Source organism: Pteropus medius, unplaced genomic scaffold, assembly GCF_902729225.1.
Source record: "Pteropus medius unplaced genomic scaffold, Ma_sr-lr_union100, whole genome shotgun sequence".
NCBI classification, from domain to species: domain Eukaryota; kingdom Metazoa; phylum Chordata; class Mammalia; order Chiroptera; family Pteropodidae; genus Pteropus; species Pteropus medius.
In genome coordinates this window covers 529,217-546,657 of record NW_024342648.1, presented here as the reverse complement: position 1 = coordinate 546,657, position 17,441 = coordinate 529,217, and the positions used below count along the sequence as shown (strand labels likewise).

The window sequence follows — 17,441 nt, the reverse complement described above, 5'->3', positions numbered from 1 at the left end:
CCGTGAGGGCCCCGTGTGTCTAGAATGTGCCTGGCACAGACTGAGTACGTAATCAACACTCTGCTGAATGGAGAAATCAATTAGTGTCCCTCCCTAGGCATGTGGGCAGACATTAGTAAGTGCGTGACCTGCTCGCCAGAAGCCCCAAGACAGTGCCTTATTTACCCAAGATCCACGGTGCCCACCTGGGCACCCAGTGGGTGGCAGAAGCGTTTGCAGTGGGTTGCTTAAGCTTGTCATTCCGGCGGTTCTTTGCTTTAGGTCTGTGTGGGGGAAGCAGCGTTGGCCAACCAAGCCAGTGATAAGGTGTCAAAAGCCAGCAGTGTGGGGGCCCTAGGGGTGGGTGATCGGGAGTGGGAACTTCCTTCACTTCTCAGCCCTGACCAGCTCTCCCCAGCTGCCAGCCTTCACCATGGGGCTGCCCTTTGCCACAAGTTCACTGTAGATTTGGCAGAGTGCCACGGCGGCCTTGGCCCCGCACAGCCCTGTGTGTCTGTGTTTCCAGGGAGGCTGCTCTGCCCAGGGTCCTGGACACCCGAGGGGCAGGAAGTGGCAGGGGAAGCAATGCAGGGGCTTTCCAGGCATCTAGGAGTGATGTGAAGCCCAAGTGAAAGGCGCCTGGCTGGGGACAGGGCAAGATGGGGCTGGGGCAGCTCTGCGTTCCCTCCGTCAACATCTGGCTCCAATCCTGCTGGATCTGCCACGCTCCCTCTCACCCCTGGGCCTTTGCATGGCTCTCCCCTCTACCTGAAACACCCTTCTCGCTCCTCTTCAACCAGTTGGGCCTGGCTGGTTCCCTTTAGCCAGGGGTCCCCAATCCCCGGGCCGCAGACCGGTCCATGGTCCGCGGCCTGTTAGGAACTGGGCCGCACAGCAGGATGTGAGCAGCGGGCAACGAGCAAAGCTTCATCTGTATTTGCAGCCGCTCCCCAGCACCAGCATCACCGCCTCAGCTCCGCCTCAGATCATCGGTGTTAGCTTCTCATAGGAGCACCGGTCCCTGGTGCCAGAAAGGTTGGGGACCGCTGCCTTTAGCCTCAGCACAGAGGTCTCTTTCTTCAGGACTGTCCTGAGCCCAGCCAGGGAGGCTGAATGCAGAACTCCTGCCAGGTGGCCAGCCTCCTCCTTCCTCCTCAGCCCCAGCCCTCGCTCTCACTGCAGACAGGACGGCCTAGTGCCCAGGCCTGAGCCACGGTTTCCCCACAGAGATGCGTTGGCAGCTGAGTGAGCAGCTGCGCTGCCTGGAGCTGCAGGGGGAGTTGCGGCGGGAGCTGCTGCAGGAGCTGGCCGAGTTCATGCGGCGCCGTGCGGAGGTGGAGCTGGAGTACTCCCGCGGCCTGGACAAGCTGGCCGAGCGCTTCTCTGGCCGAGGAGGCCGCCTGGGGGGCAGCAGCCGGGAACACCAGAGCTTCCGGTAAGTCCTCGTTGCCAGGATGGCCACGGCAGGACCCGAGGCCTCACTCCTCGTCTAATTGCCCCTCTGTCCCCAGGAAGGAGCCGTCCCTCCTGTCGCCCTTGCACTGCTGGGCTGCGTTGCTGCAGCAGACACGGCAGCAGAGCCGAGACAGCGCTGCCCTCAGCGAGGTACTGGGCGGGCCACTGGCCCAGCGCCTGAGTCACATCGCGGAAGATGTGGGGCGCATTGTCAAGAAGGTAAGGCCATTCATTGCCCTGGGCCCAGGAGGCCTGGATGGCCTCAGGATCTAGCAAGGGGGGAGGGCCGTGGATGCTCAATCCAGAGGCATCAGGGCTGGGAGCGCACAGAAGGCCAGATGGGTGTCAGGCAGCAGGGGGAGCCGCACGGAGCCTGAGCCTTGAGTGTCGAGCTGAGGCACAGTGGCCGCTCCAGGACAGCAGTGGATGCTGCGCTGGGCCGATGATGTGCTCACGCTCTTGTTCCTTCCCAGAGTAAGGATCTGGAGCAACAGCTGCAGGAGGAGCTCTTGGAGGTGGTGTCGGAGCTTCAGACGGTGAGTATGGGGCAAGGCCCGCCCCGGTCACACGTCCCCAAGCCAGGCTGAAGGAGAAATCTGGGTTTCGAGGACCACGAGCACAGCCCTTTCTTCCTGCTTTGGGCACAGGGTGGGTGGGCTGAGTGTTCACATGGGACCGCCTGTGTGATGGAGGAGAGGAAGAGCCGGCCGTGGCCGTAGCCTTCAGCAAGGCTGTCTGGCCTTGGGCCTCCCTGCAGGCCAGGAAGACATACCAGGCGTACCACACGGAGAGCATGAATGCCGAGGCCAAGCTCCGGGAAGCTGAGCGGCAGGAGGAGAAGCGGGCAGGTCGGAGTGGTGCCGCCGCCACCGCTGCCGCCGTCGCCGCCGCCGCCACCACCACTACCACCAACGCCACCGAGGCCGGGCCCCTCCGCAAGACCTCCCTCAAGAAGGGATCACGGCTGGTGGAGAAGGTGGGCCTGGAGGGCATCTGTCTGTCTCCGAAGGCTCTGGCTCCTGGCCTTTGTCTCCATAGTCCCTGGCCCTCCCCAGGGCCTGCCGGAAGGCGGTGCATGGAGGGAGAAGGCAGGGCTGAGGACGGGAAAGCCACAGACCTCCGGCAAGTCTCTAAGCGGAGGGCCTGTGCTTGGTCAGCCCTGCTGGCTCTGGAGGGCTCCCCAAGTGGCGGTGGTAGACGGAGAGGTCAGGAGGACGGTGACTGTCTCCCCCATGCTCCTAGCTGCTCCCACCGCAGCGCGGCTGGGGCAAAGGGCGCTTTGGCGCTCCCAAGCCTACGGGCCTTCCTACCCACCCTCCTGGCCTCACACAGTGCTGTGAGATTTCCGAGGGGCGAGAAGACACGTAGAATGGATGATTCGGTGACATGCAGGGATAAAGGGTGTTTAAGGTGGCCCTCGAAGAGAGAATGAGGAGGTTGAGGGTGGCAGAAATACCAGGATGTGGAGGTGCCAAGTTGGGAGGAGCTGAGGCGGAACTGGGGTTGCTAGTCCAAGACGAGGGTTTGTGCATAGCAGGGTGGGGTGGGCGAGCACATCCGGGCCATGCTGTTTGACGTAAAGCTATCCACACTGGGAGAGGAAGGGAGAGAGACTGTGAGGATGTACGGATGAGGGTTCCATGGACAGCTGGAGTTGGGGGCCAGCCAGCCGGCCAAGTAGATGACCCCAGTGTACTTCTGTGGTCTTGAGCAGCGTCAGGCCAAGTTCATGGAGCACAAACTCAAGTGCACGAAGGCGCGCAACGACTATCTGCTCAGCCTGGCCAGTGTCAATGCTGCTGTCAGCAACTACTACTTGCATGATGTCTTGGACCTCATGGATGTGAGTTCTGGGTGGACAGGTGGGCGGGGGTTGCGGTGCCCAGTACATTGGGACCCGCCCGAGCTGTGTCCTTGCTTTCTCCTCAGTGCTGTGACACAGGGTTCCACTTGGCCCTGGGTCAGGTGCTTCGGAGCTACACAGCTGCTGAGAGCCGCACCCAAGCCTCCCAGATGCAGGGCCTGGGCAGCCTGGAAGAGGCGGTGGAGGCCTTAGATCCTTCAGGGGACAGGGCTAAGGTGCTGGAGGTGCACGCAGTCGCCTTCTGTCCCCCACTTCGATTCGACTACCAACCCCACGAAGGGGATGAGGTGAGGGTCACTGCCCCTACCCCTTAATGCCCCCGGCGTCGATCCCAAGGGCTTTGTGTTGTCTACTCTTCGTCGTAATGCTAGGTAAGTCGAATGAATTCCACTTGGGTAGGAGTTGAAACTCATGAATGCGGCTTATTTCTCAGACCCTCATTCAATGGCCTTGAGGCAAATGAGGTCTCCCCACTTGCATCTGAAGCAAACAAACTTCTGCAGCTCACTGCAGTTCAGCCAGCGAATGAACACCCGTCACAAATGGCAGACATAGCAAAAATATCACCAGCGTGGACACCAGGTGGTAGGCGGGCATATAACTGTCTATATGCTCTTCTTCCAATTGTCCTATATGTTTTTGACATTTCATAATGCAAACTTGGGGGGAAATAAACCATACAAGCCGTAAATTATAACTAGGCATTTTTTCCTTTGCCTCTGAGCTGTTTTTCCCTTTGCCAGTTTATCCTGATGGGCTTTGTGCACGCATTGGGATTACATGGGGATTTTAGTTATTTAATCTGTATTTTGACCAAAGTGGTAGTCGAAAACGTCAAAGGCTACTCAAGGTTCACAATGGCACACAGCCATTCTCTGACTTACCCTTTCTGTTCCCAATTCCCACTCCTTAGAAACAGGCACTTCCCAGTCTTCTAGCTGCTGTTTCTGGAGCTGTCCTCTGTGTGTTCAAATCACTCAGCAGGCCGCTAGTTGCTTTTCAACTTTCCCTAGGCTCTACCGACTTCCCTCCATGGATGATCAGGGCTCAGCCCCACCACCATCTCCCTGTAAGAGTCCCCTCAGTCCCGTCCACCACACCTGGAGTGTGTCTGAGAATGTCTGTATTCTATCCTTGAAATTGACTGGTAGTTTAGCTGGGTATAGAATGCAAGATGGAGAATCATTTTCCTTTCAGTACTATAGGTGAGAAGTCCAATGCCATTCCTATTTCTGAACCTTCGTATATGACCTGTAATTTTTCACGGTGAAGTTTTCAGTATAGTCTCTTAACTGCCTTGTTGTAAAATTTTATGACCCAATGCTTTGGGGACCCTTTCTCCTTCATGGTGCTGGGCAACCAGCGGGCTCTGTAAGTCTAGAAAGTTGTGTCCTTAGGTTTGCGGCTCATGTTATTTCTTTGATAATTTCCTCCCCTTAATTTTCTTTTCTTTCAAGATTCTTGTAATTAAATGTTAAAACTTACAGATTGACTCTCTAGTTTCCTTGTCTTTTCTCTTTCCTCTTTCCCATCTCTATGCCTTTTAAGAGATTTCTTAGAGATTTGTTCGACGATCTCTTCCAACCCCTTATGGAATTTTATTTAAAAATTTACTTTCACATTTTTTTGTGTCCGAGTTCTGGTTTTTTTTTTTTCCCCAAAAAAATTCCTGTTTAAAATAACCATTTGTTCTTGTTTCATGGATACATTAGCTTCTCAAATCTTTCTGAAATGTTTATTCTTGTTTTCCTGACATTTTTCTCTGTTCTTTGCATTTTCTCTCTATTCTTCCAGTATTTTTTAAAGCTTGCTTTGATCTTCCTCTTCCATTTTAGAGCTTCCCTGAAATGGCAGACTTGGCCATCAGTTCATATATAAGAAGAAGCACTGAGAGCTTCTTAAATATGTGATGTGTGTAAGCAGAGCTGGTCAACAGTGCGCTTCCCCACAGGGTGGCTGCACAAGGACTCATATCATTACTGAGAGGGGGACCAACACCGTAGGGAATCGGGGTGCATCTCAGTAAAAGGGGAAAACTGTAGGACTTGGGCTAGGATGAGGGGATTTGGGAAAAGGGCTTGACTCTAGCTCGGATGCTGTCAGGAAGCAGGGGGAACTCTGACTGTGTGTCTTAATAAGTCTTATCTCGAAGGCAGAGTGGGGGAGGAAGGGAGGCTAAAGCTGTCGTTGGCGAGGAAGCAGCAGTCACTCACATGAGCCGGGACAGAGGGAGGCTTGCTTCTTTTGTTGTTGCTAAAATAATTGGGGTTATTAACATTGGTTAATAAAATCAAATAGGTTTCAAGTGTACGATTCGATAATGCATCATATGTATATCGCGCTGTATGTTCACCACCCAAAGTTAAATTTCCTTCCGTCACCAAATATTTGACCCCCTTTACCCCTATCTACCTCCCCGTTTCCCTCTTCCCTCTGGTAACCACTGTCCGTGTCCGTGAATCTCTGATTGTCAATTTCGTTTGTTGCTTTCAGTTTTATATCGCACGTATGAGCGAAATCATACGGTTCTCAACTTTCTCTGGAGTTTGCTTATTTTTGTGGCTTGAACAATGGTCTTGTTTTTGTCTGCACTCAGACATGATTACAAGGTGGTCTTGTTTTTGTCTTCACTCATGATCACAGAGGGGCCTTGTCTGATGTTGATGCTCTGTGACATTCCTTATGTTCAGTGGGACGACACCAAGACCCAGCTGTGAGCGCCTGGCCAGCCCCAGATGGCGATGGCCACATTGCTCTTTCTCATCAGTAGAGAGTTTTGTCCCCTTCTTCAGCTGTGACTAGTATCCCTGAGTCCAGAATCCCTCTGATTTATCTTTTCCAGAGAGTAAATCTCTAGTTTTTGCTAATTGTGTGGGTTTTGAGGGGGTCGGATATTTGGTGACGAAAGGAAATTGCAATGCTCCCTACGGCCTGGAGAGACTTTTTTGTTATCATTGTGAAAATATATACATAAGATGTATCATTTTAAACATTTTTAGGTGTACAGTTCGGTGGCATTAAGCACATTAACCATCACCACCGTCCATCTCCGGAACTTTTTAATGTTCCCAAACTGAATCTCTGTCCCCATTAGACACTTAACCCTACATTCCCCTCCCCCTGGCCCCTGGTACCAACCACCCTACTTTCTGTCTTCATGAATTTGACTCCTCTAGGGACCTCGTACAAGTGGAATCATGCACTATTTATCTTTTTGTGACCGATTTATTTCATTTAGCACCACGTCTTCAGGCTTCATTCATGTTGAACATGTATCAGAATTTCCTTCCTTTTTAAGGCTGAATAATAGTCCATTGCATGGATAGACCACGTTTTGTCTATCTGTTCCTCCATCCATGGACGCTAGGGTTGCTGCCCCCTTTTGGCTACTATGAGTACTGCTGCTGTGAACACGCATGTACAGATATCTCTTTGAGACCCTGCTTCTAATTCTTTGGGGTACATACCCAGAAGTGGAATTGCCAGATCATCGGAAGAGTCTATGTGTAGTTTTTCGAGGAGCAGAGAGCAGGGCGTGTTTAGTTGGCCTGCTGTGAATGAGTGAAGTCCTCACGGTCAGTTTTAAGTTGATGTCAGAGTTCTCTAGATGTTTACATATTCAAAAGAGAAGAATGCTTCACTTTCTAAAGCTTTCCCCTTCCATTCCTCACTCTGCCTGTGGGGATCCATTTCTGCCTCATTAGAATAAGCAGTTTTTCTACCCTCTGCTCCCGCCAGGAAAGGTCTGGGCAGGCCCTGCCTCTCATACCCCAGCCCTCCTGACCACTTAAAAGATAATAAACCACTTATTGAGTTATAATTCACGTACCGTGCAATTCACCCATTTAAAGTATAGAACTCGGTGGCTTCTAGAACATCAGAGTTGTGCAACCATCACCACTATCTAATTCCAAAACATGCTCGTCTGAAAAAGAAACCCTGGACCCATTAAGCAGTCACTCCCCATCGCTCTCCCCCCAGCCCCTGGCACCCACTAATCTACTTTCTGTCTCTACGGATTTGCCTCTTCTTGACATTATATGTAAATGGACTCATATAATATATGGTCTTTGGAGTCTGGCTTCTTTCACTCAGCAGAATGTTTAAGGTTCACCTACGTTGTAGCGTGGATAAGCCAGGACTTCATTCCTTTTCCTGGCCAAATAATATTCCACCGTGCGGATGCACCACGCTTGCTCTCCCACTCATCGGCTGTTGGACACTTGGGTTGCTGCTACCTTTGGGCTGTCATCAGTGTGCTGCCGTGAGCATCCGTGCACAAGTCTCGGTGTGCATGGGCGTGCTCCTTCCTCGTGGGCCGGTGCCCTTGCCATTCTTCAGAACTAGATGCATGAAGCATCAAGGCCTGGTGGGCCTGTATGCCAGACAGTGGCATTGTGCCCAGTTCCCTCATGCCCAGCCCGACTCCCACGTCTGAGCTCTCTGTCCCCAGGCTTGGCTCTCAGTCCCTTTGACGCTGCCCTCTGTAGGTGGCTGAGATCCGGGTTGAGGTAGAGCTGCGGGACGAGATTCTGCCCAGAGCCCAGAATATCCAGAGCCGTCTGGACCGACAGACCATCGAGACAGAGGAGGTACGAGTGGCCCGGCCCAGGGTGGGGGACAGGGGCTTGGAGACAAACGGAGCCAGGTGGCCATGGCTTCCCCTCCCTTTTCTTTCCGACTTGGACTTCTCGACCCTCACCTGTCCCCAACTTCTTCCTGCTCTGGACTTCCTGTCCCCTCCCCAGGTGAACAAGACTTTGAAAGCCACGCTGCAGGCCCTGCTGGAGGTGGTGGCATTGGAAGATGGGGACGTGCTTGACTCCTTCCAGGCCAGTCCCTCTACCGAGTCTCTCAAGTCCACCAGCTCGGACCCAGGTGCACGGCAGGCTGGCCGGAGGCGGGGCCAGCAGCAAGAAACTGAGACCTTCTATATCATGGTGCAGGGAGGGGCGAGGCTGGGGCGGAGGCCCGGGCAGGAGTGGGGCTGGGGAGGGCCTGGAGCCAGGACTAAGAGTTTGTGCTCTTTTTGGGGGCTTCCCAGAAGCTGCAGGAGTATCTGAGTGGTCGGAGCATCCTTGCCAAGCTGCAGGCCAAACATGAGAAACTGCAGGAGGCCATTCAGCGAGGTGGGTCCCACTCCTGGCTCCTTTGGTCCCTTCCACCTCCCCCCAGGGCCAGGAGAACCCCACCCGGCCCTGCTCCTCTCTGCCCAGAGAGGTAGGTTGGCATACAGGAAACAACCCAGCAGGGGTCATGGACTCTATTCCACCCTCCGCCCTACCGCCACCCTTGGCCTTCGGGCTGAGCCTTTCTCTCTGGGGTGCATTGAGGACCTCCTGGCCTGAGAGGCACATCAATGTTTTCTGTTCTCCAGGTGACAAGGAGGAGCGAGAGGTGTCTTGGTGAGTCCTTCATGAGGAGCTGGGGTTCTATAGGGGCCAAGCTCTGACGTCCCCACCTCCCCTCCCCTCGGGGCCCAGCTCTTCTGCTCATTCCTCTGTGAACTCAGTTTCCCACTTTGCCCAGTGGGTTCTAGAATAATTCGAAAGCTCCAGGGCCCTGTTTAGTTGGGCTGGGGGGTGCGGCATCCTATTCTCCATGCCCGAAACGCTCAGAGCCAGCTTCCGTTCACCACAGGACCCAGTACACACAGAGAAAATTCCAGAAGAGTCGCCAACCCCGCCCCACCTCCCAGTATAACCAGAAACTCTTTGGGGGAGACATGGAGAAGTTTATCCAGGTACTTGCTTTGCCTCGTGCTCCAACTAAGTATAAGACCTCCCCCTGCATTGTGGTCTCTCTCCAACCCTGGACCACCTCTGAGATCAGGCTACCTGTGACCCCAGTGTCCACCGTTGCCAACCACTGGTCAACCCACCTTCCTGGGCGGGCCTTTGTCAGGCCTCCACTGATCAAAGCGAATGTCCTTAACTAGTAATATCTATCTACAGAAAGCCTCAGGCAGCAGCCAGCATTTGCCGTGATGTGATTATGTATGTAAATATTCGAAAGAGTCCACGAACTATTTAAATGAACAAATTTGAGTTTTGCAATGCTACTCGATTTGAGGTCAACATACAGAATTGGATTACGTTTTCACATGCCAGCAATGAACAGTTAGCAAGTAAAATCTAAGGCTCTGCCTAAAATGACACCAGGGACAGCAGACACCTGGGAGCGAATCTTGCAAGCCACGTGCCTGTCCTCATTGCATTGTTAAGAGAAAATAAAAGCGAGCGAATGACAAGGAGGGGCTTGCCGTGTCCAGAGTGAAGTGAACACCCTCTTTGTCCCCAGAGCTCGGGCCAGCCTGTGCCCCTGGTGGTGGAGAGCTGTATCCGCTTCATTAACCTCAATGGTAAGCCTGGCATCCGGCCCCTGGCACCCATTTAGAGGGGTTGGAGAGGGGACTCGGTACCCACCGGCTCTTTGTCCTCCCGCAGGCCTGCAGCATGAGGGCATCTTCCGAGTGTCGGGTGCCCAGCCCCGGATCTCAGAGATCAGAGACGCTTTCGAGAGAGGTGAGGACAGGCAGGGTGGGGTGGGGGTAGGGGACTAACTAGAGCGGGTGTGATTGGCCTTCTTGCCTGCATCGTCCTCAGGGGAAGACCCACTGGTGGAAGGCTGCACGGCCCATGACCTGGATTCGGTGGCAGGTGTGCTGAAGCTGTACTTCCGGAGCCTGGAGCCCCCGCTCTTCTCCCCCGACCTGTTCGGAGAGCTTCTGGCTTCCGCGGGTAAGGCCAGGGCCTAAGGCCAGCCAGGTGGGGGGGCCGCTCCTCAGTGGCCATGACCGCACTTACATCCTTCTCTCCTGGGTGGTGGCCTTGGCCACAGAGCTGGAGGCCATGGAAGACCGGGTGGAGCTTGTGAGCCGCCTCCTGGCCCTGCTGCCTGGACCGGTGCTGGTGGTTCTGCGTTATCTCTTCACCTTCCTCAACCAGTGAGCGCTTCTCAGGGGGTCGGGGCATCTGATGTGGGGGCTGCAGGGGATCCCAAGCAGGGAGCTCCCTGCTGGTGACCTGCATGTGCCCTCAGCCTGGCCCAGTACAGCGATGAGAACATGATGGACCCCTACAACCTGGCTGTGTGCTTCGGGCCGACGCTGCTGCCCGTGCCCGCTGGGCAGGACCCGGTGGCCTTGCAGGGCCGGGTGAACCAGCTGGTGCAGACGCTCATCCTGCAGCCCGCACGAGTTTTCCCACTTCTGACCCTGCTGCCAGGCCCCGTCTACGAGAAGTGCATGGCGCCGCCTTCCGCCAGCTGCCTGGGGTATGCTCTTTGTGCTGCCTGCGGCGGGGGGGGTGTCCAACGGCGGGGAGTCCCCTTGACCGCTCATGTGCCTCTCTCTGCTCTGGACCTCAGGGACACCCAGCCGGAGGGCCTGGCGGGGGAGAACGAGCCGGAACTAGAAGCTGGAACCCCGACCCAAGAGGATGGTGAGGGGGGTAGGAAGGAAGAGCCCACTCTGTCCCGACCTTGGGGGCTCAGTCCACCGCCCCCCCACTCAGACCTCCTCTTCTCCTCAGTCCCGGAGGGCGTCGTGGAGGCCGTGGCCTGCTTTGCCTACACGGGCCGCACGGCCCAGGAGCTGACCTTCCAGCGAGGGGATGTGCTACGGCTGCACGAGCGGGCCTCAGGCGACTGGTGGCGGGGCGAGTGCGTGGGCACCGGCGCCCGGGGCCTCATTCCTCACAAGTACATCACACTGCCCGGGGGGTGAGTGAGTGCCCCATGCTGCCCGGAGGCTCTCCACAGCTTCTCTTCCACTCCGGTCCTAACCCTTCCCCCACCCGAGTCCCAGCGTCTGTCGGCATGCTGTGCGCGTTTCTGTGCGCACTTCTGGCTGGCACTGAGACGCAGAGCCTGCTGGCCCTCAGACCCCTAAACACGCTGTCCTTCTGACCCCAGGGCAGAAAAGCACTTGAGCCAGGGGTCGCCGGCCGCAGGGGACCTGCTGAGTAGTCCAGAGGGCCTCCTGGAGTCTGTTCATCGGTGAGCAGGAGGAAGCTGGCCCCTCGGGAAGACCCCTTCTGGTGGCCTTACTTGCCTACCCGCTTCCCCAGCACTGCTGTGGGGGCTCAGCCTGTCCCAGGCAGCAGGCACTGGGCCAGGCTGGAGGGGGCTGGTGGTGGCTTTTGGGCACAAACAGAAGGGCCTAGTAGGGGGAGAGTTGTCCAGGTGGGGGATGACAAAGGACAGAATGGGCCCACTGGGCCAGCCTCTCTGTCTTCTCTCCCTCGGCCACTCCCTGGGACAGGAGGAGCCACTGCCAGGTTAGGGCTGGGACTTCCCAGGACCCCCTCCAGGCTCAATATCTGTGCCCTGCAGGCCAGAGCCATGCACCCCACCCGGGGGCCCTTCTGGGCACAGACGGCACTGCTTGGTCCCAACCTCCCCAGAGCGACATGTGGAGGTGGATAAGGTGAGAGCCGAGACTGGATGAGTGGCAGGTGGGGGCATCTCTCCTGCGGTGGGGAGTCTCTGCCTCCCCTTATGAACTAAACCGTTCCCGCTAGAGATTCAAGTCTGCCCTTCCTGGCCTCAGACGGTCTGGTTAAGCCCAGCCCAGGGAGGGGCAGGCGGCAAGGGCATAAGTGCAGGGGGACACGTGGGCTCGTGCATTTGGGCTTTGTGGCTGGTTCTTGAGTGGGAAGTGGTGGGTGGTGTGGGCGAGGGGCTGCTGGGCAGGCTTCAAGGTTGCCGTCTAGAGTCGGGCCAGATGACAGGTGGTGACATGGCAGGAGCTTGGTGGGCCAGGGTGAATAAAAGGGACAGATGGAAGAGGGGCTGGAAGGGTGACTGACTGGGGAGCCAGGCAGAACAGCGGTTCTCACAGAGAGAGAGAGAGGGCGCTGCATGCGGTCCCAGCAAGGGGTGCAGCCCTGGGATACCTGATGGGTGCTCACTGCTCCAGCTGATGCGGAGGCCCTGGGGACAGTCTGTGCCCGAGGAGAGAGCTTGAGAACACATGGTGTCCCAGGTGTGGCCCAGTGGTCAGGCCTGGGAGCCCGGGACGGGGTGGGGGGAGCTGGGCCACCAGGAGGCAGGGCAGCCAGGAGACCCCAGGGGAGGTGGACAGCAGGTGAGGCTGGATGGGGTGCAGGTGGATACTGACTTGGGTGGCCCCTGAGGTCATGGGGGGTGGCTGTGACCTCAGACAGGGAGTGGGCACTAGGAGAGGGGTGGCCGGGACCCAGCTAGAGATTCCCCGATATCAAGAATGGGCTGAAGATCGCTGTCACTAAAAGAGGCCATGAGTCACAGCAAAAGTGGCAGGAGAGAAACTGGGCAAAGGAGGGGCAGCAGCTGCGGGCCCGTAGAGAACAGGGGCCTGGTGACAGGGTGGTGGCAGAGTTCTCATGGAAGCTTGGGCAGCAGAGGGTAGGAAGGCCTCGTTCCTAGGTTAGTTGGCAATACACTGACCTGGGGGTGGAGGCGGTGGCTGGGTGGGGCGGGGGGACAGTCCCACCAGAATCCCTCCCTTCCTCTCTGCCAGGCCGTGGCACAGACCATGGACTCGGTGTTTAAAGAGCTCTTGGGAAAAACCGCTGCCCGCCAGGGCCTTGGGCCAGCAGCCACCAACTCCCCCAGCTCCGGGGCCCGCAGCCCGAAGCCTCCAGGCTGCAGCCGCCTTGGGAAGAACAAAGCCTCCTGAGGCCCCCAGACCCCAGCGAGGCCGGCCTCACCCTCAGCATCGCAGCCCCAGGGCCTGGACTCGCCCCTCAAGCCGGGGCCGCACTGAGGTGCTGCCGGCTCTTCTGTGGGCCCCGCCTCACCCTAGGCAGCCAGTGGTGAGACGGGCCACCCTCCCCAGGCCCTTTGCTTCTCCTTGGCCCTGTCCAGCAAGCACTGAGCACTTACTCTTGACCTTTTGCAGAGAGGAGAACGTAGCTGCCCAAATAATGCCCTTGCCCGCCCCCAGCCCTGGCTTAGACCCGTTTGGGAGGCAGCCCAGGAAGGAGGCTGGGGGCAGGCCCCTCCCTGGCTTTGCTGTGAGGGCTCATCAGTGGCTGTTGGGTGACAGGTGCCCTTGCTCAGATGAGCAAGCCTGCCAGTGCCCAGGCCCGTGTCTGCCTTAGCCGAAGGCGTAAGGCTGGCAGAGGTTCACAAGCATTGGTAGGCATTCATAAAGACTTGTGCATTGACTCCCCTACATGAGCCAATTCTCTTGTTTTGGGGGGACCAGACAGGTGGGTACAGGGCCAAACCCTGGCACAGTCGCTCCTCGGGCTGGACGCCAGGGTGCTCAGCGAAGGCACCAGGTCGGGCGACTGGAACAGCTTATGCCCGGGGGTAGGGGGTGGCTTGGCACAGGGCCGTGTGGGTTGAGGATCTGCACCTTTGAAGCTTCAGTCACCCGTGTCATGGGTCCCAGAGCTGTGTACTGAGAATGTTTTTCCATGCCACCCTCACACGCGCTGTCTGATCCAAAGACACTCACCGGGTGGAAAACGAGCTAAAACTTTTATTAGGGAGACTGAGAAGGGTGGGCAGAGAACTACAGAGGTGGGGAAAACGTCTCCTGGGCTCCCTGGGACCTCCGTGTCACGAGCACGGACTGGGGTGGAAGCCATGGGCCACCACCATGCTGCTGCAGCCCCCCTCCCTAAGAACTGACCTCTGCGGCCTCTCACAATCCGGAGGCAATTCCCAGGGGCCTGCCCTCTCACGGTGGCTCCCAGGGCCAGCCCCCGGCAGGCAGCTGAGCTGTGTGGAGCCTCTGGAAGGAAGGCGCCCCTTGGCTTCTCAGGAGGAAGTGTCCTTGGCCAGGAAGGAGCTGGCAGTGGCGCAGGACTCCTCTTGGGGCCCCAGGCTGGGTGGGGTGCGCCTCCAAGGGAAGCACAACAGGCTGCGCAACTCCGAGGAGACGCTGCTGCTGAAGGCGGCGTAGATCCAGGGGTTGGTACAGCTGTTGAGGCTGGCCAGAAGCATGAGCAGCACAAACGGCGGCCCTGTGTGGGTGGACGGAGCCCAGGCAGGGTTGTGACTCCAAATGCCCGCTAGGGGCTACTGAAACCCACCAGGTGCGTGCGTGTGTGTGCGTGCGCGCGTGTGTGCTGTGTGTGTGTGTGAGTGAGGGGGGGGGGGTGGAGGGTGCATGCGTAGCCAAGCCCACTGCTCCCCGTAACCCTAGCCACAGCGACACCAACCTTCCCGAGGCGCCTCCGGGTCCCACGCTGCCCACAGCTGCACAAGGAAGAAGGGTGCCCAGCACAGCACGTAGACAATCACAATCACCAACGTCATCCTCACGGTCTTGGCCATGGCTGCCGACACCCGAGCTCCCTCACCGGAACTGCCTGTCTGGCGCCCTCCTCGGCGCCCCCCTCGGTGGCCCCTAGCCCTCTCTACTGGCCCCGGTAACAGGCTGGTATGAATCTCCCGGAAGATGAGCACCTGACAGGCAGCGATGCCCAGGGCGGGTGCCACAAACACCATTAAGGCAATCCAGGTGACGTAGGCACGGAGTCCCCAGGGTTCGGCAAAGCGGGCCCAGCAGTCAATGACCCCGCTGCCATCTCCCACTTCGCGCTGGGCAAAGATGAATAGCTGGGGCAGGCTGAGAAGGAGTGAGAAGACCCAGGCCACCAGCACCGGCCGGTTCCAGTGAGCTCCACCTCCGTGGCGGTATGCCAACATGGGGCGGCAGATGGCGCGATGGCGGTCCAAAGTCATGGCCAGGATCATGTAGGAGGAGGCATACATGCCCACCATCTGCAGATACTTGACGGCCCGGCACAGGGCGTCGGGCCCATGGAAGCGGTCGGTGGCATCCCAGGCCACTTGGGGCAGCACTTGGAACAGGGCCACAGCCAGGTCGGCCAGGCACAAGTGGCCGATGAAGACGTGCATAGGAGCCCAGCGGCCCCGCCGGCCCCGCCGCACTAGGGCCGCCAGCACCAAGCCATTGCTCAGGGCCACAGCCACGAAGATCGTGGAGAGCAGGGCCAGCTCCGCCTGGGCTAGCAGCGGGTCTCGGGGATCCACAGGCTCCTGCTCGCTGCTGTTGCCAACCGGGAGAGGCTGAGAGAGGAGCCAGGGCACAGCTGGGCAAGAATGGGGGGAGAGGGCCGAGTTAGGGAGCACGCTGTGCAGGGGGAGCAGAGCCCAAGGAGCTTCCAACCGGACAGGCAGAGCCAGTGGCCTAGGCGTTTAGCTTCCCTCCCAGCAGCAGAGCTCACATCGCCCCCTCCCTCCCCCCCCACCCCACCCGTCCCGCCTCACGTGTTAGGGAGAGAAGGGCAGCCCAGCCCCCGGTGAGTATGGAGGGCCATACTCTCCCCTTGCCCCATGGGCAGCCTGAAGAGGAGGGTGAAGGAGGTCTCTGCAAGAGGTTTTCGGCTTCATCCAACCCCCCTCAGCCCACGTGGCTCATCCCAGTGGGGGTTGGGCTGGGGCCCAGTGACTAGAACCTTACCGGAGGTGGCGAAAGCCATGAGCGTGGTGGGGGCCGGGGCGACTGCTCTGAGCGTCTGGAAGAGACAGAGCGGCGAGCTCAACCTCCCATCAGAAAGGCCAGCCGCGCTGCCCCGAGTCTCTGCACAGGGCAGGCCGTTACAGAGGTGGCAAAGTGGCAGAGTGTCTGTGTGCACGGTGAGGGGGGCGGGTTCCGTCCAGTGCACTCGACACTGTGTGTGCGTGTGCGTGCGTACGTGTGTGCTTCCTAGCGATCAGGTGCTGGAGGTTACACCCTTAGCCCAATCGAGGTTGGTGAGGTTTGGCCCCACTGAGCCAGGCATGGGCCTTGGGGCCCTGCAATGCGCCTCCCAGGACTGGAGAGGGGAAGGTAGAGAGAGGGACAATCATATAGCGGTGGACAGAACCAGCTTAGGACCCACCTAGGCAGCCCGCGAGACCCAAGGCAAATATATAGACCCCCTTACTGTGACAGAGGCGAAGAGAAAGGCCACGAGAGAGCTGGGGACTGGGTGGGAGGAGCCGACGTGCCCTGCCAGGGCCCCTTGCAGCCCCTTACCTGGCCAGGCTCCTGGGATCCTGGGTAGCTGGGCAGTGGAGGGCTCGAAGGTGTCTCAGGAGCTCAGATCTGCTCTCCATCGCCAGCCCCGCCCCAACCCAGCCTCTGGGAGTGACCTGCCCAGGAGGGGACTTCCTCCCCCCTCCCCCTCACGCCTCCCCTGGCCTCCTGCCTGTGGGACCGGGAAGTAGTCTCCTGGCCTCCTCTGCTTCCTTTCCTGCCCCCAGCCCCTCCCAGGTCTGTCCCCAGGACTCCTTTCCCCCCTACTCCACTCCTGCGAGGTCCTGAGCCCACCTCGGCTGGTCCCCAGCTTGGCCCGGCTGCGACCGCTGGACTGGCTGCCCTCTCCCCTTCCCCGCCCCTGCCTGCCTCCACCTCCACAGGGCCCACCTTACTAGAATGTTTTGTCTGGCACGGCTCTGGGAAGTCGATTACTTCAGCCTGTCCATTTTACGAGTGGAGAAACTGAGACCAGAAATTGGCGGGACTAGCTGAGGATCACACAACTTTTGGGTGGCAACACTTGGCCCTTCTTTCCCAAGCCAGGCACCTTTTGTCCCTCTTTGGGCCCGGGTGAGGATGAGGTGAGAGCTCATGGAATCCCCACTGACACCGAGGGAAGGCCCCTCCCCCTCCTCAATTAGGGCCAGCCGGAGATGAGGGACAGGAAGGGAGGGGGTGGGGCGGAATCAAGCTAGGGCTTAATGCGCCCAGTGAGATCCAGTTTCCTCCCCAAGGCCCTGTGGGAGCCAGAGACACCCCCACCCTTTTCCTCCGCCCCCACCTGCGGCTACCTGTCCTAAGAGGAGGGGGCTTCATAGCTCCTGGGCTGGAGCACATTCTCTCTCTCTCACACTCACATACACGGTCACACACACCCTCTCATATGTGAGACAGCCGTACGCCCACAAAGGCACACACACTTGACCTAGACGCAGACACACACCGATGTTCCTTCGCCCCGTGTGGAGGGCCTGACAGAGGAGCTTCCCTGCCAGGGGCGCCAGGGGCGTCAGGGCCGAGCCCCCCCTCCCACTTCCTCTTCCCTCTTCAGGCTCCAGGACCCCTCCAAGCTTTGACCCATTCCCTGGCACCCTCTTTCTACCCCTCCCCTGCCCTCGCCACAAACCCCGGCCTTCTTCAGCCTAGGTCGGCCCGGCC

The 17,441-nt window shown here is 58.2% G+C and overlaps 2 protein-coding genes across 3 annotated transcripts in view; one reads left to right on the top strand and one right to left on the bottom strand.

Moving 5' to 3' along the window:
- Positions 1-13,457, top strand: part of ARHGAP4 (Rho GTPase activating protein 4) — a 16,496-nt gene extending 3,039 nt beyond the window's left edge. The window contains exons 2-22 of one of the 2 annotated variants that reach the window (XM_039866950.1): positions 1,207-1,414; positions 1,491-1,653; positions 1,908-1,970; positions 2,192-2,410; positions 3,149-3,277; positions 3,364-3,585; positions 7,789-7,890; positions 8,047-8,238; positions 8,343-8,427; positions 8,676-8,703; positions 8,939-9,041; positions 9,599-9,659; positions 9,745-9,822; positions 9,904-10,038; positions 10,139-10,244; positions 10,340-10,573; positions 10,667-10,740; positions 10,831-11,020; positions 11,213-11,296; positions 11,633-11,726; positions 12,801-13,457. In XM_039866950.1, the coding sequence (XP_039722884.1) occupies positions 1,207-1,414; positions 1,491-1,653; positions 1,908-1,970; positions 2,192-2,410; positions 3,149-3,277; positions 3,364-3,585; positions 7,789-7,890; positions 8,047-8,238; positions 8,343-8,427; positions 8,676-8,703; positions 8,939-9,041; positions 9,599-9,659; positions 9,745-9,822; positions 9,904-10,038; positions 10,139-10,244; positions 10,340-10,573; positions 10,667-10,740; positions 10,831-11,020; positions 11,213-11,296; positions 11,633-11,726; positions 12,801-12,959 (2,729 nt within the window). In that variant the 3' untranslated portion in view covers positions 12,960-13,457. Of the gene's footprint in view, positions 1-1,206; positions 1,415-1,490; positions 1,654-1,907; positions 1,971-2,191; positions 2,411-3,148; positions 3,278-3,363; positions 3,586-7,788; positions 7,891-8,046; positions 8,239-8,342; positions 8,428-8,675; positions 8,704-8,938; positions 9,042-9,598; positions 9,660-9,744; positions 9,823-9,903; positions 10,039-10,138; positions 10,245-10,339; positions 10,574-10,666; positions 10,741-10,830; positions 11,021-11,212; positions 11,297-11,610; positions 11,727-12,800 lie in introns of both variants that reach the window. The other variant, XM_039866951.1, reaches the window with a different exon arrangement.
- A 292-nt stretch (positions 13,458-13,749) lies between these two features.
- AVPR2 (arginine vasopressin receptor 2) lies at positions 13,750-16,755 on the bottom strand. Its single transcript, XM_039866970.1, has 4 exons — positions 16,281-16,755; positions 15,723-15,777; positions 14,455-15,351; positions 13,750-14,256 (listed from the first exon to the last, which is right to left on the bottom strand). The coding sequence occupies exons 2-4, from the start codon at positions 15,739-15,741 to the stop codon at positions 14,051-14,053; spliced, it is 1,122 nt and encodes a 373-aa protein (XP_039722904.1). The 5' UTR covers positions 15,742-15,777; positions 16,281-16,755; the 3' UTR covers positions 13,750-14,050.
- Between the last annotated feature and the right edge of the window lie 686 nt (positions 16,756-17,441).

What these genes read in the sequence shown, in the direction of transcription:
- AVPR2 (XM_039866970.1), bottom strand. An exon ending in CCCGGAGGCGCCTCGGGAAG is followed by an intron (nt 14,257 to 14,454) that starts GTTGGTGTCGCT and finishes CCACCCACACAG; the next exon opens with GGCCGCCGTTTGTGCTGCTC.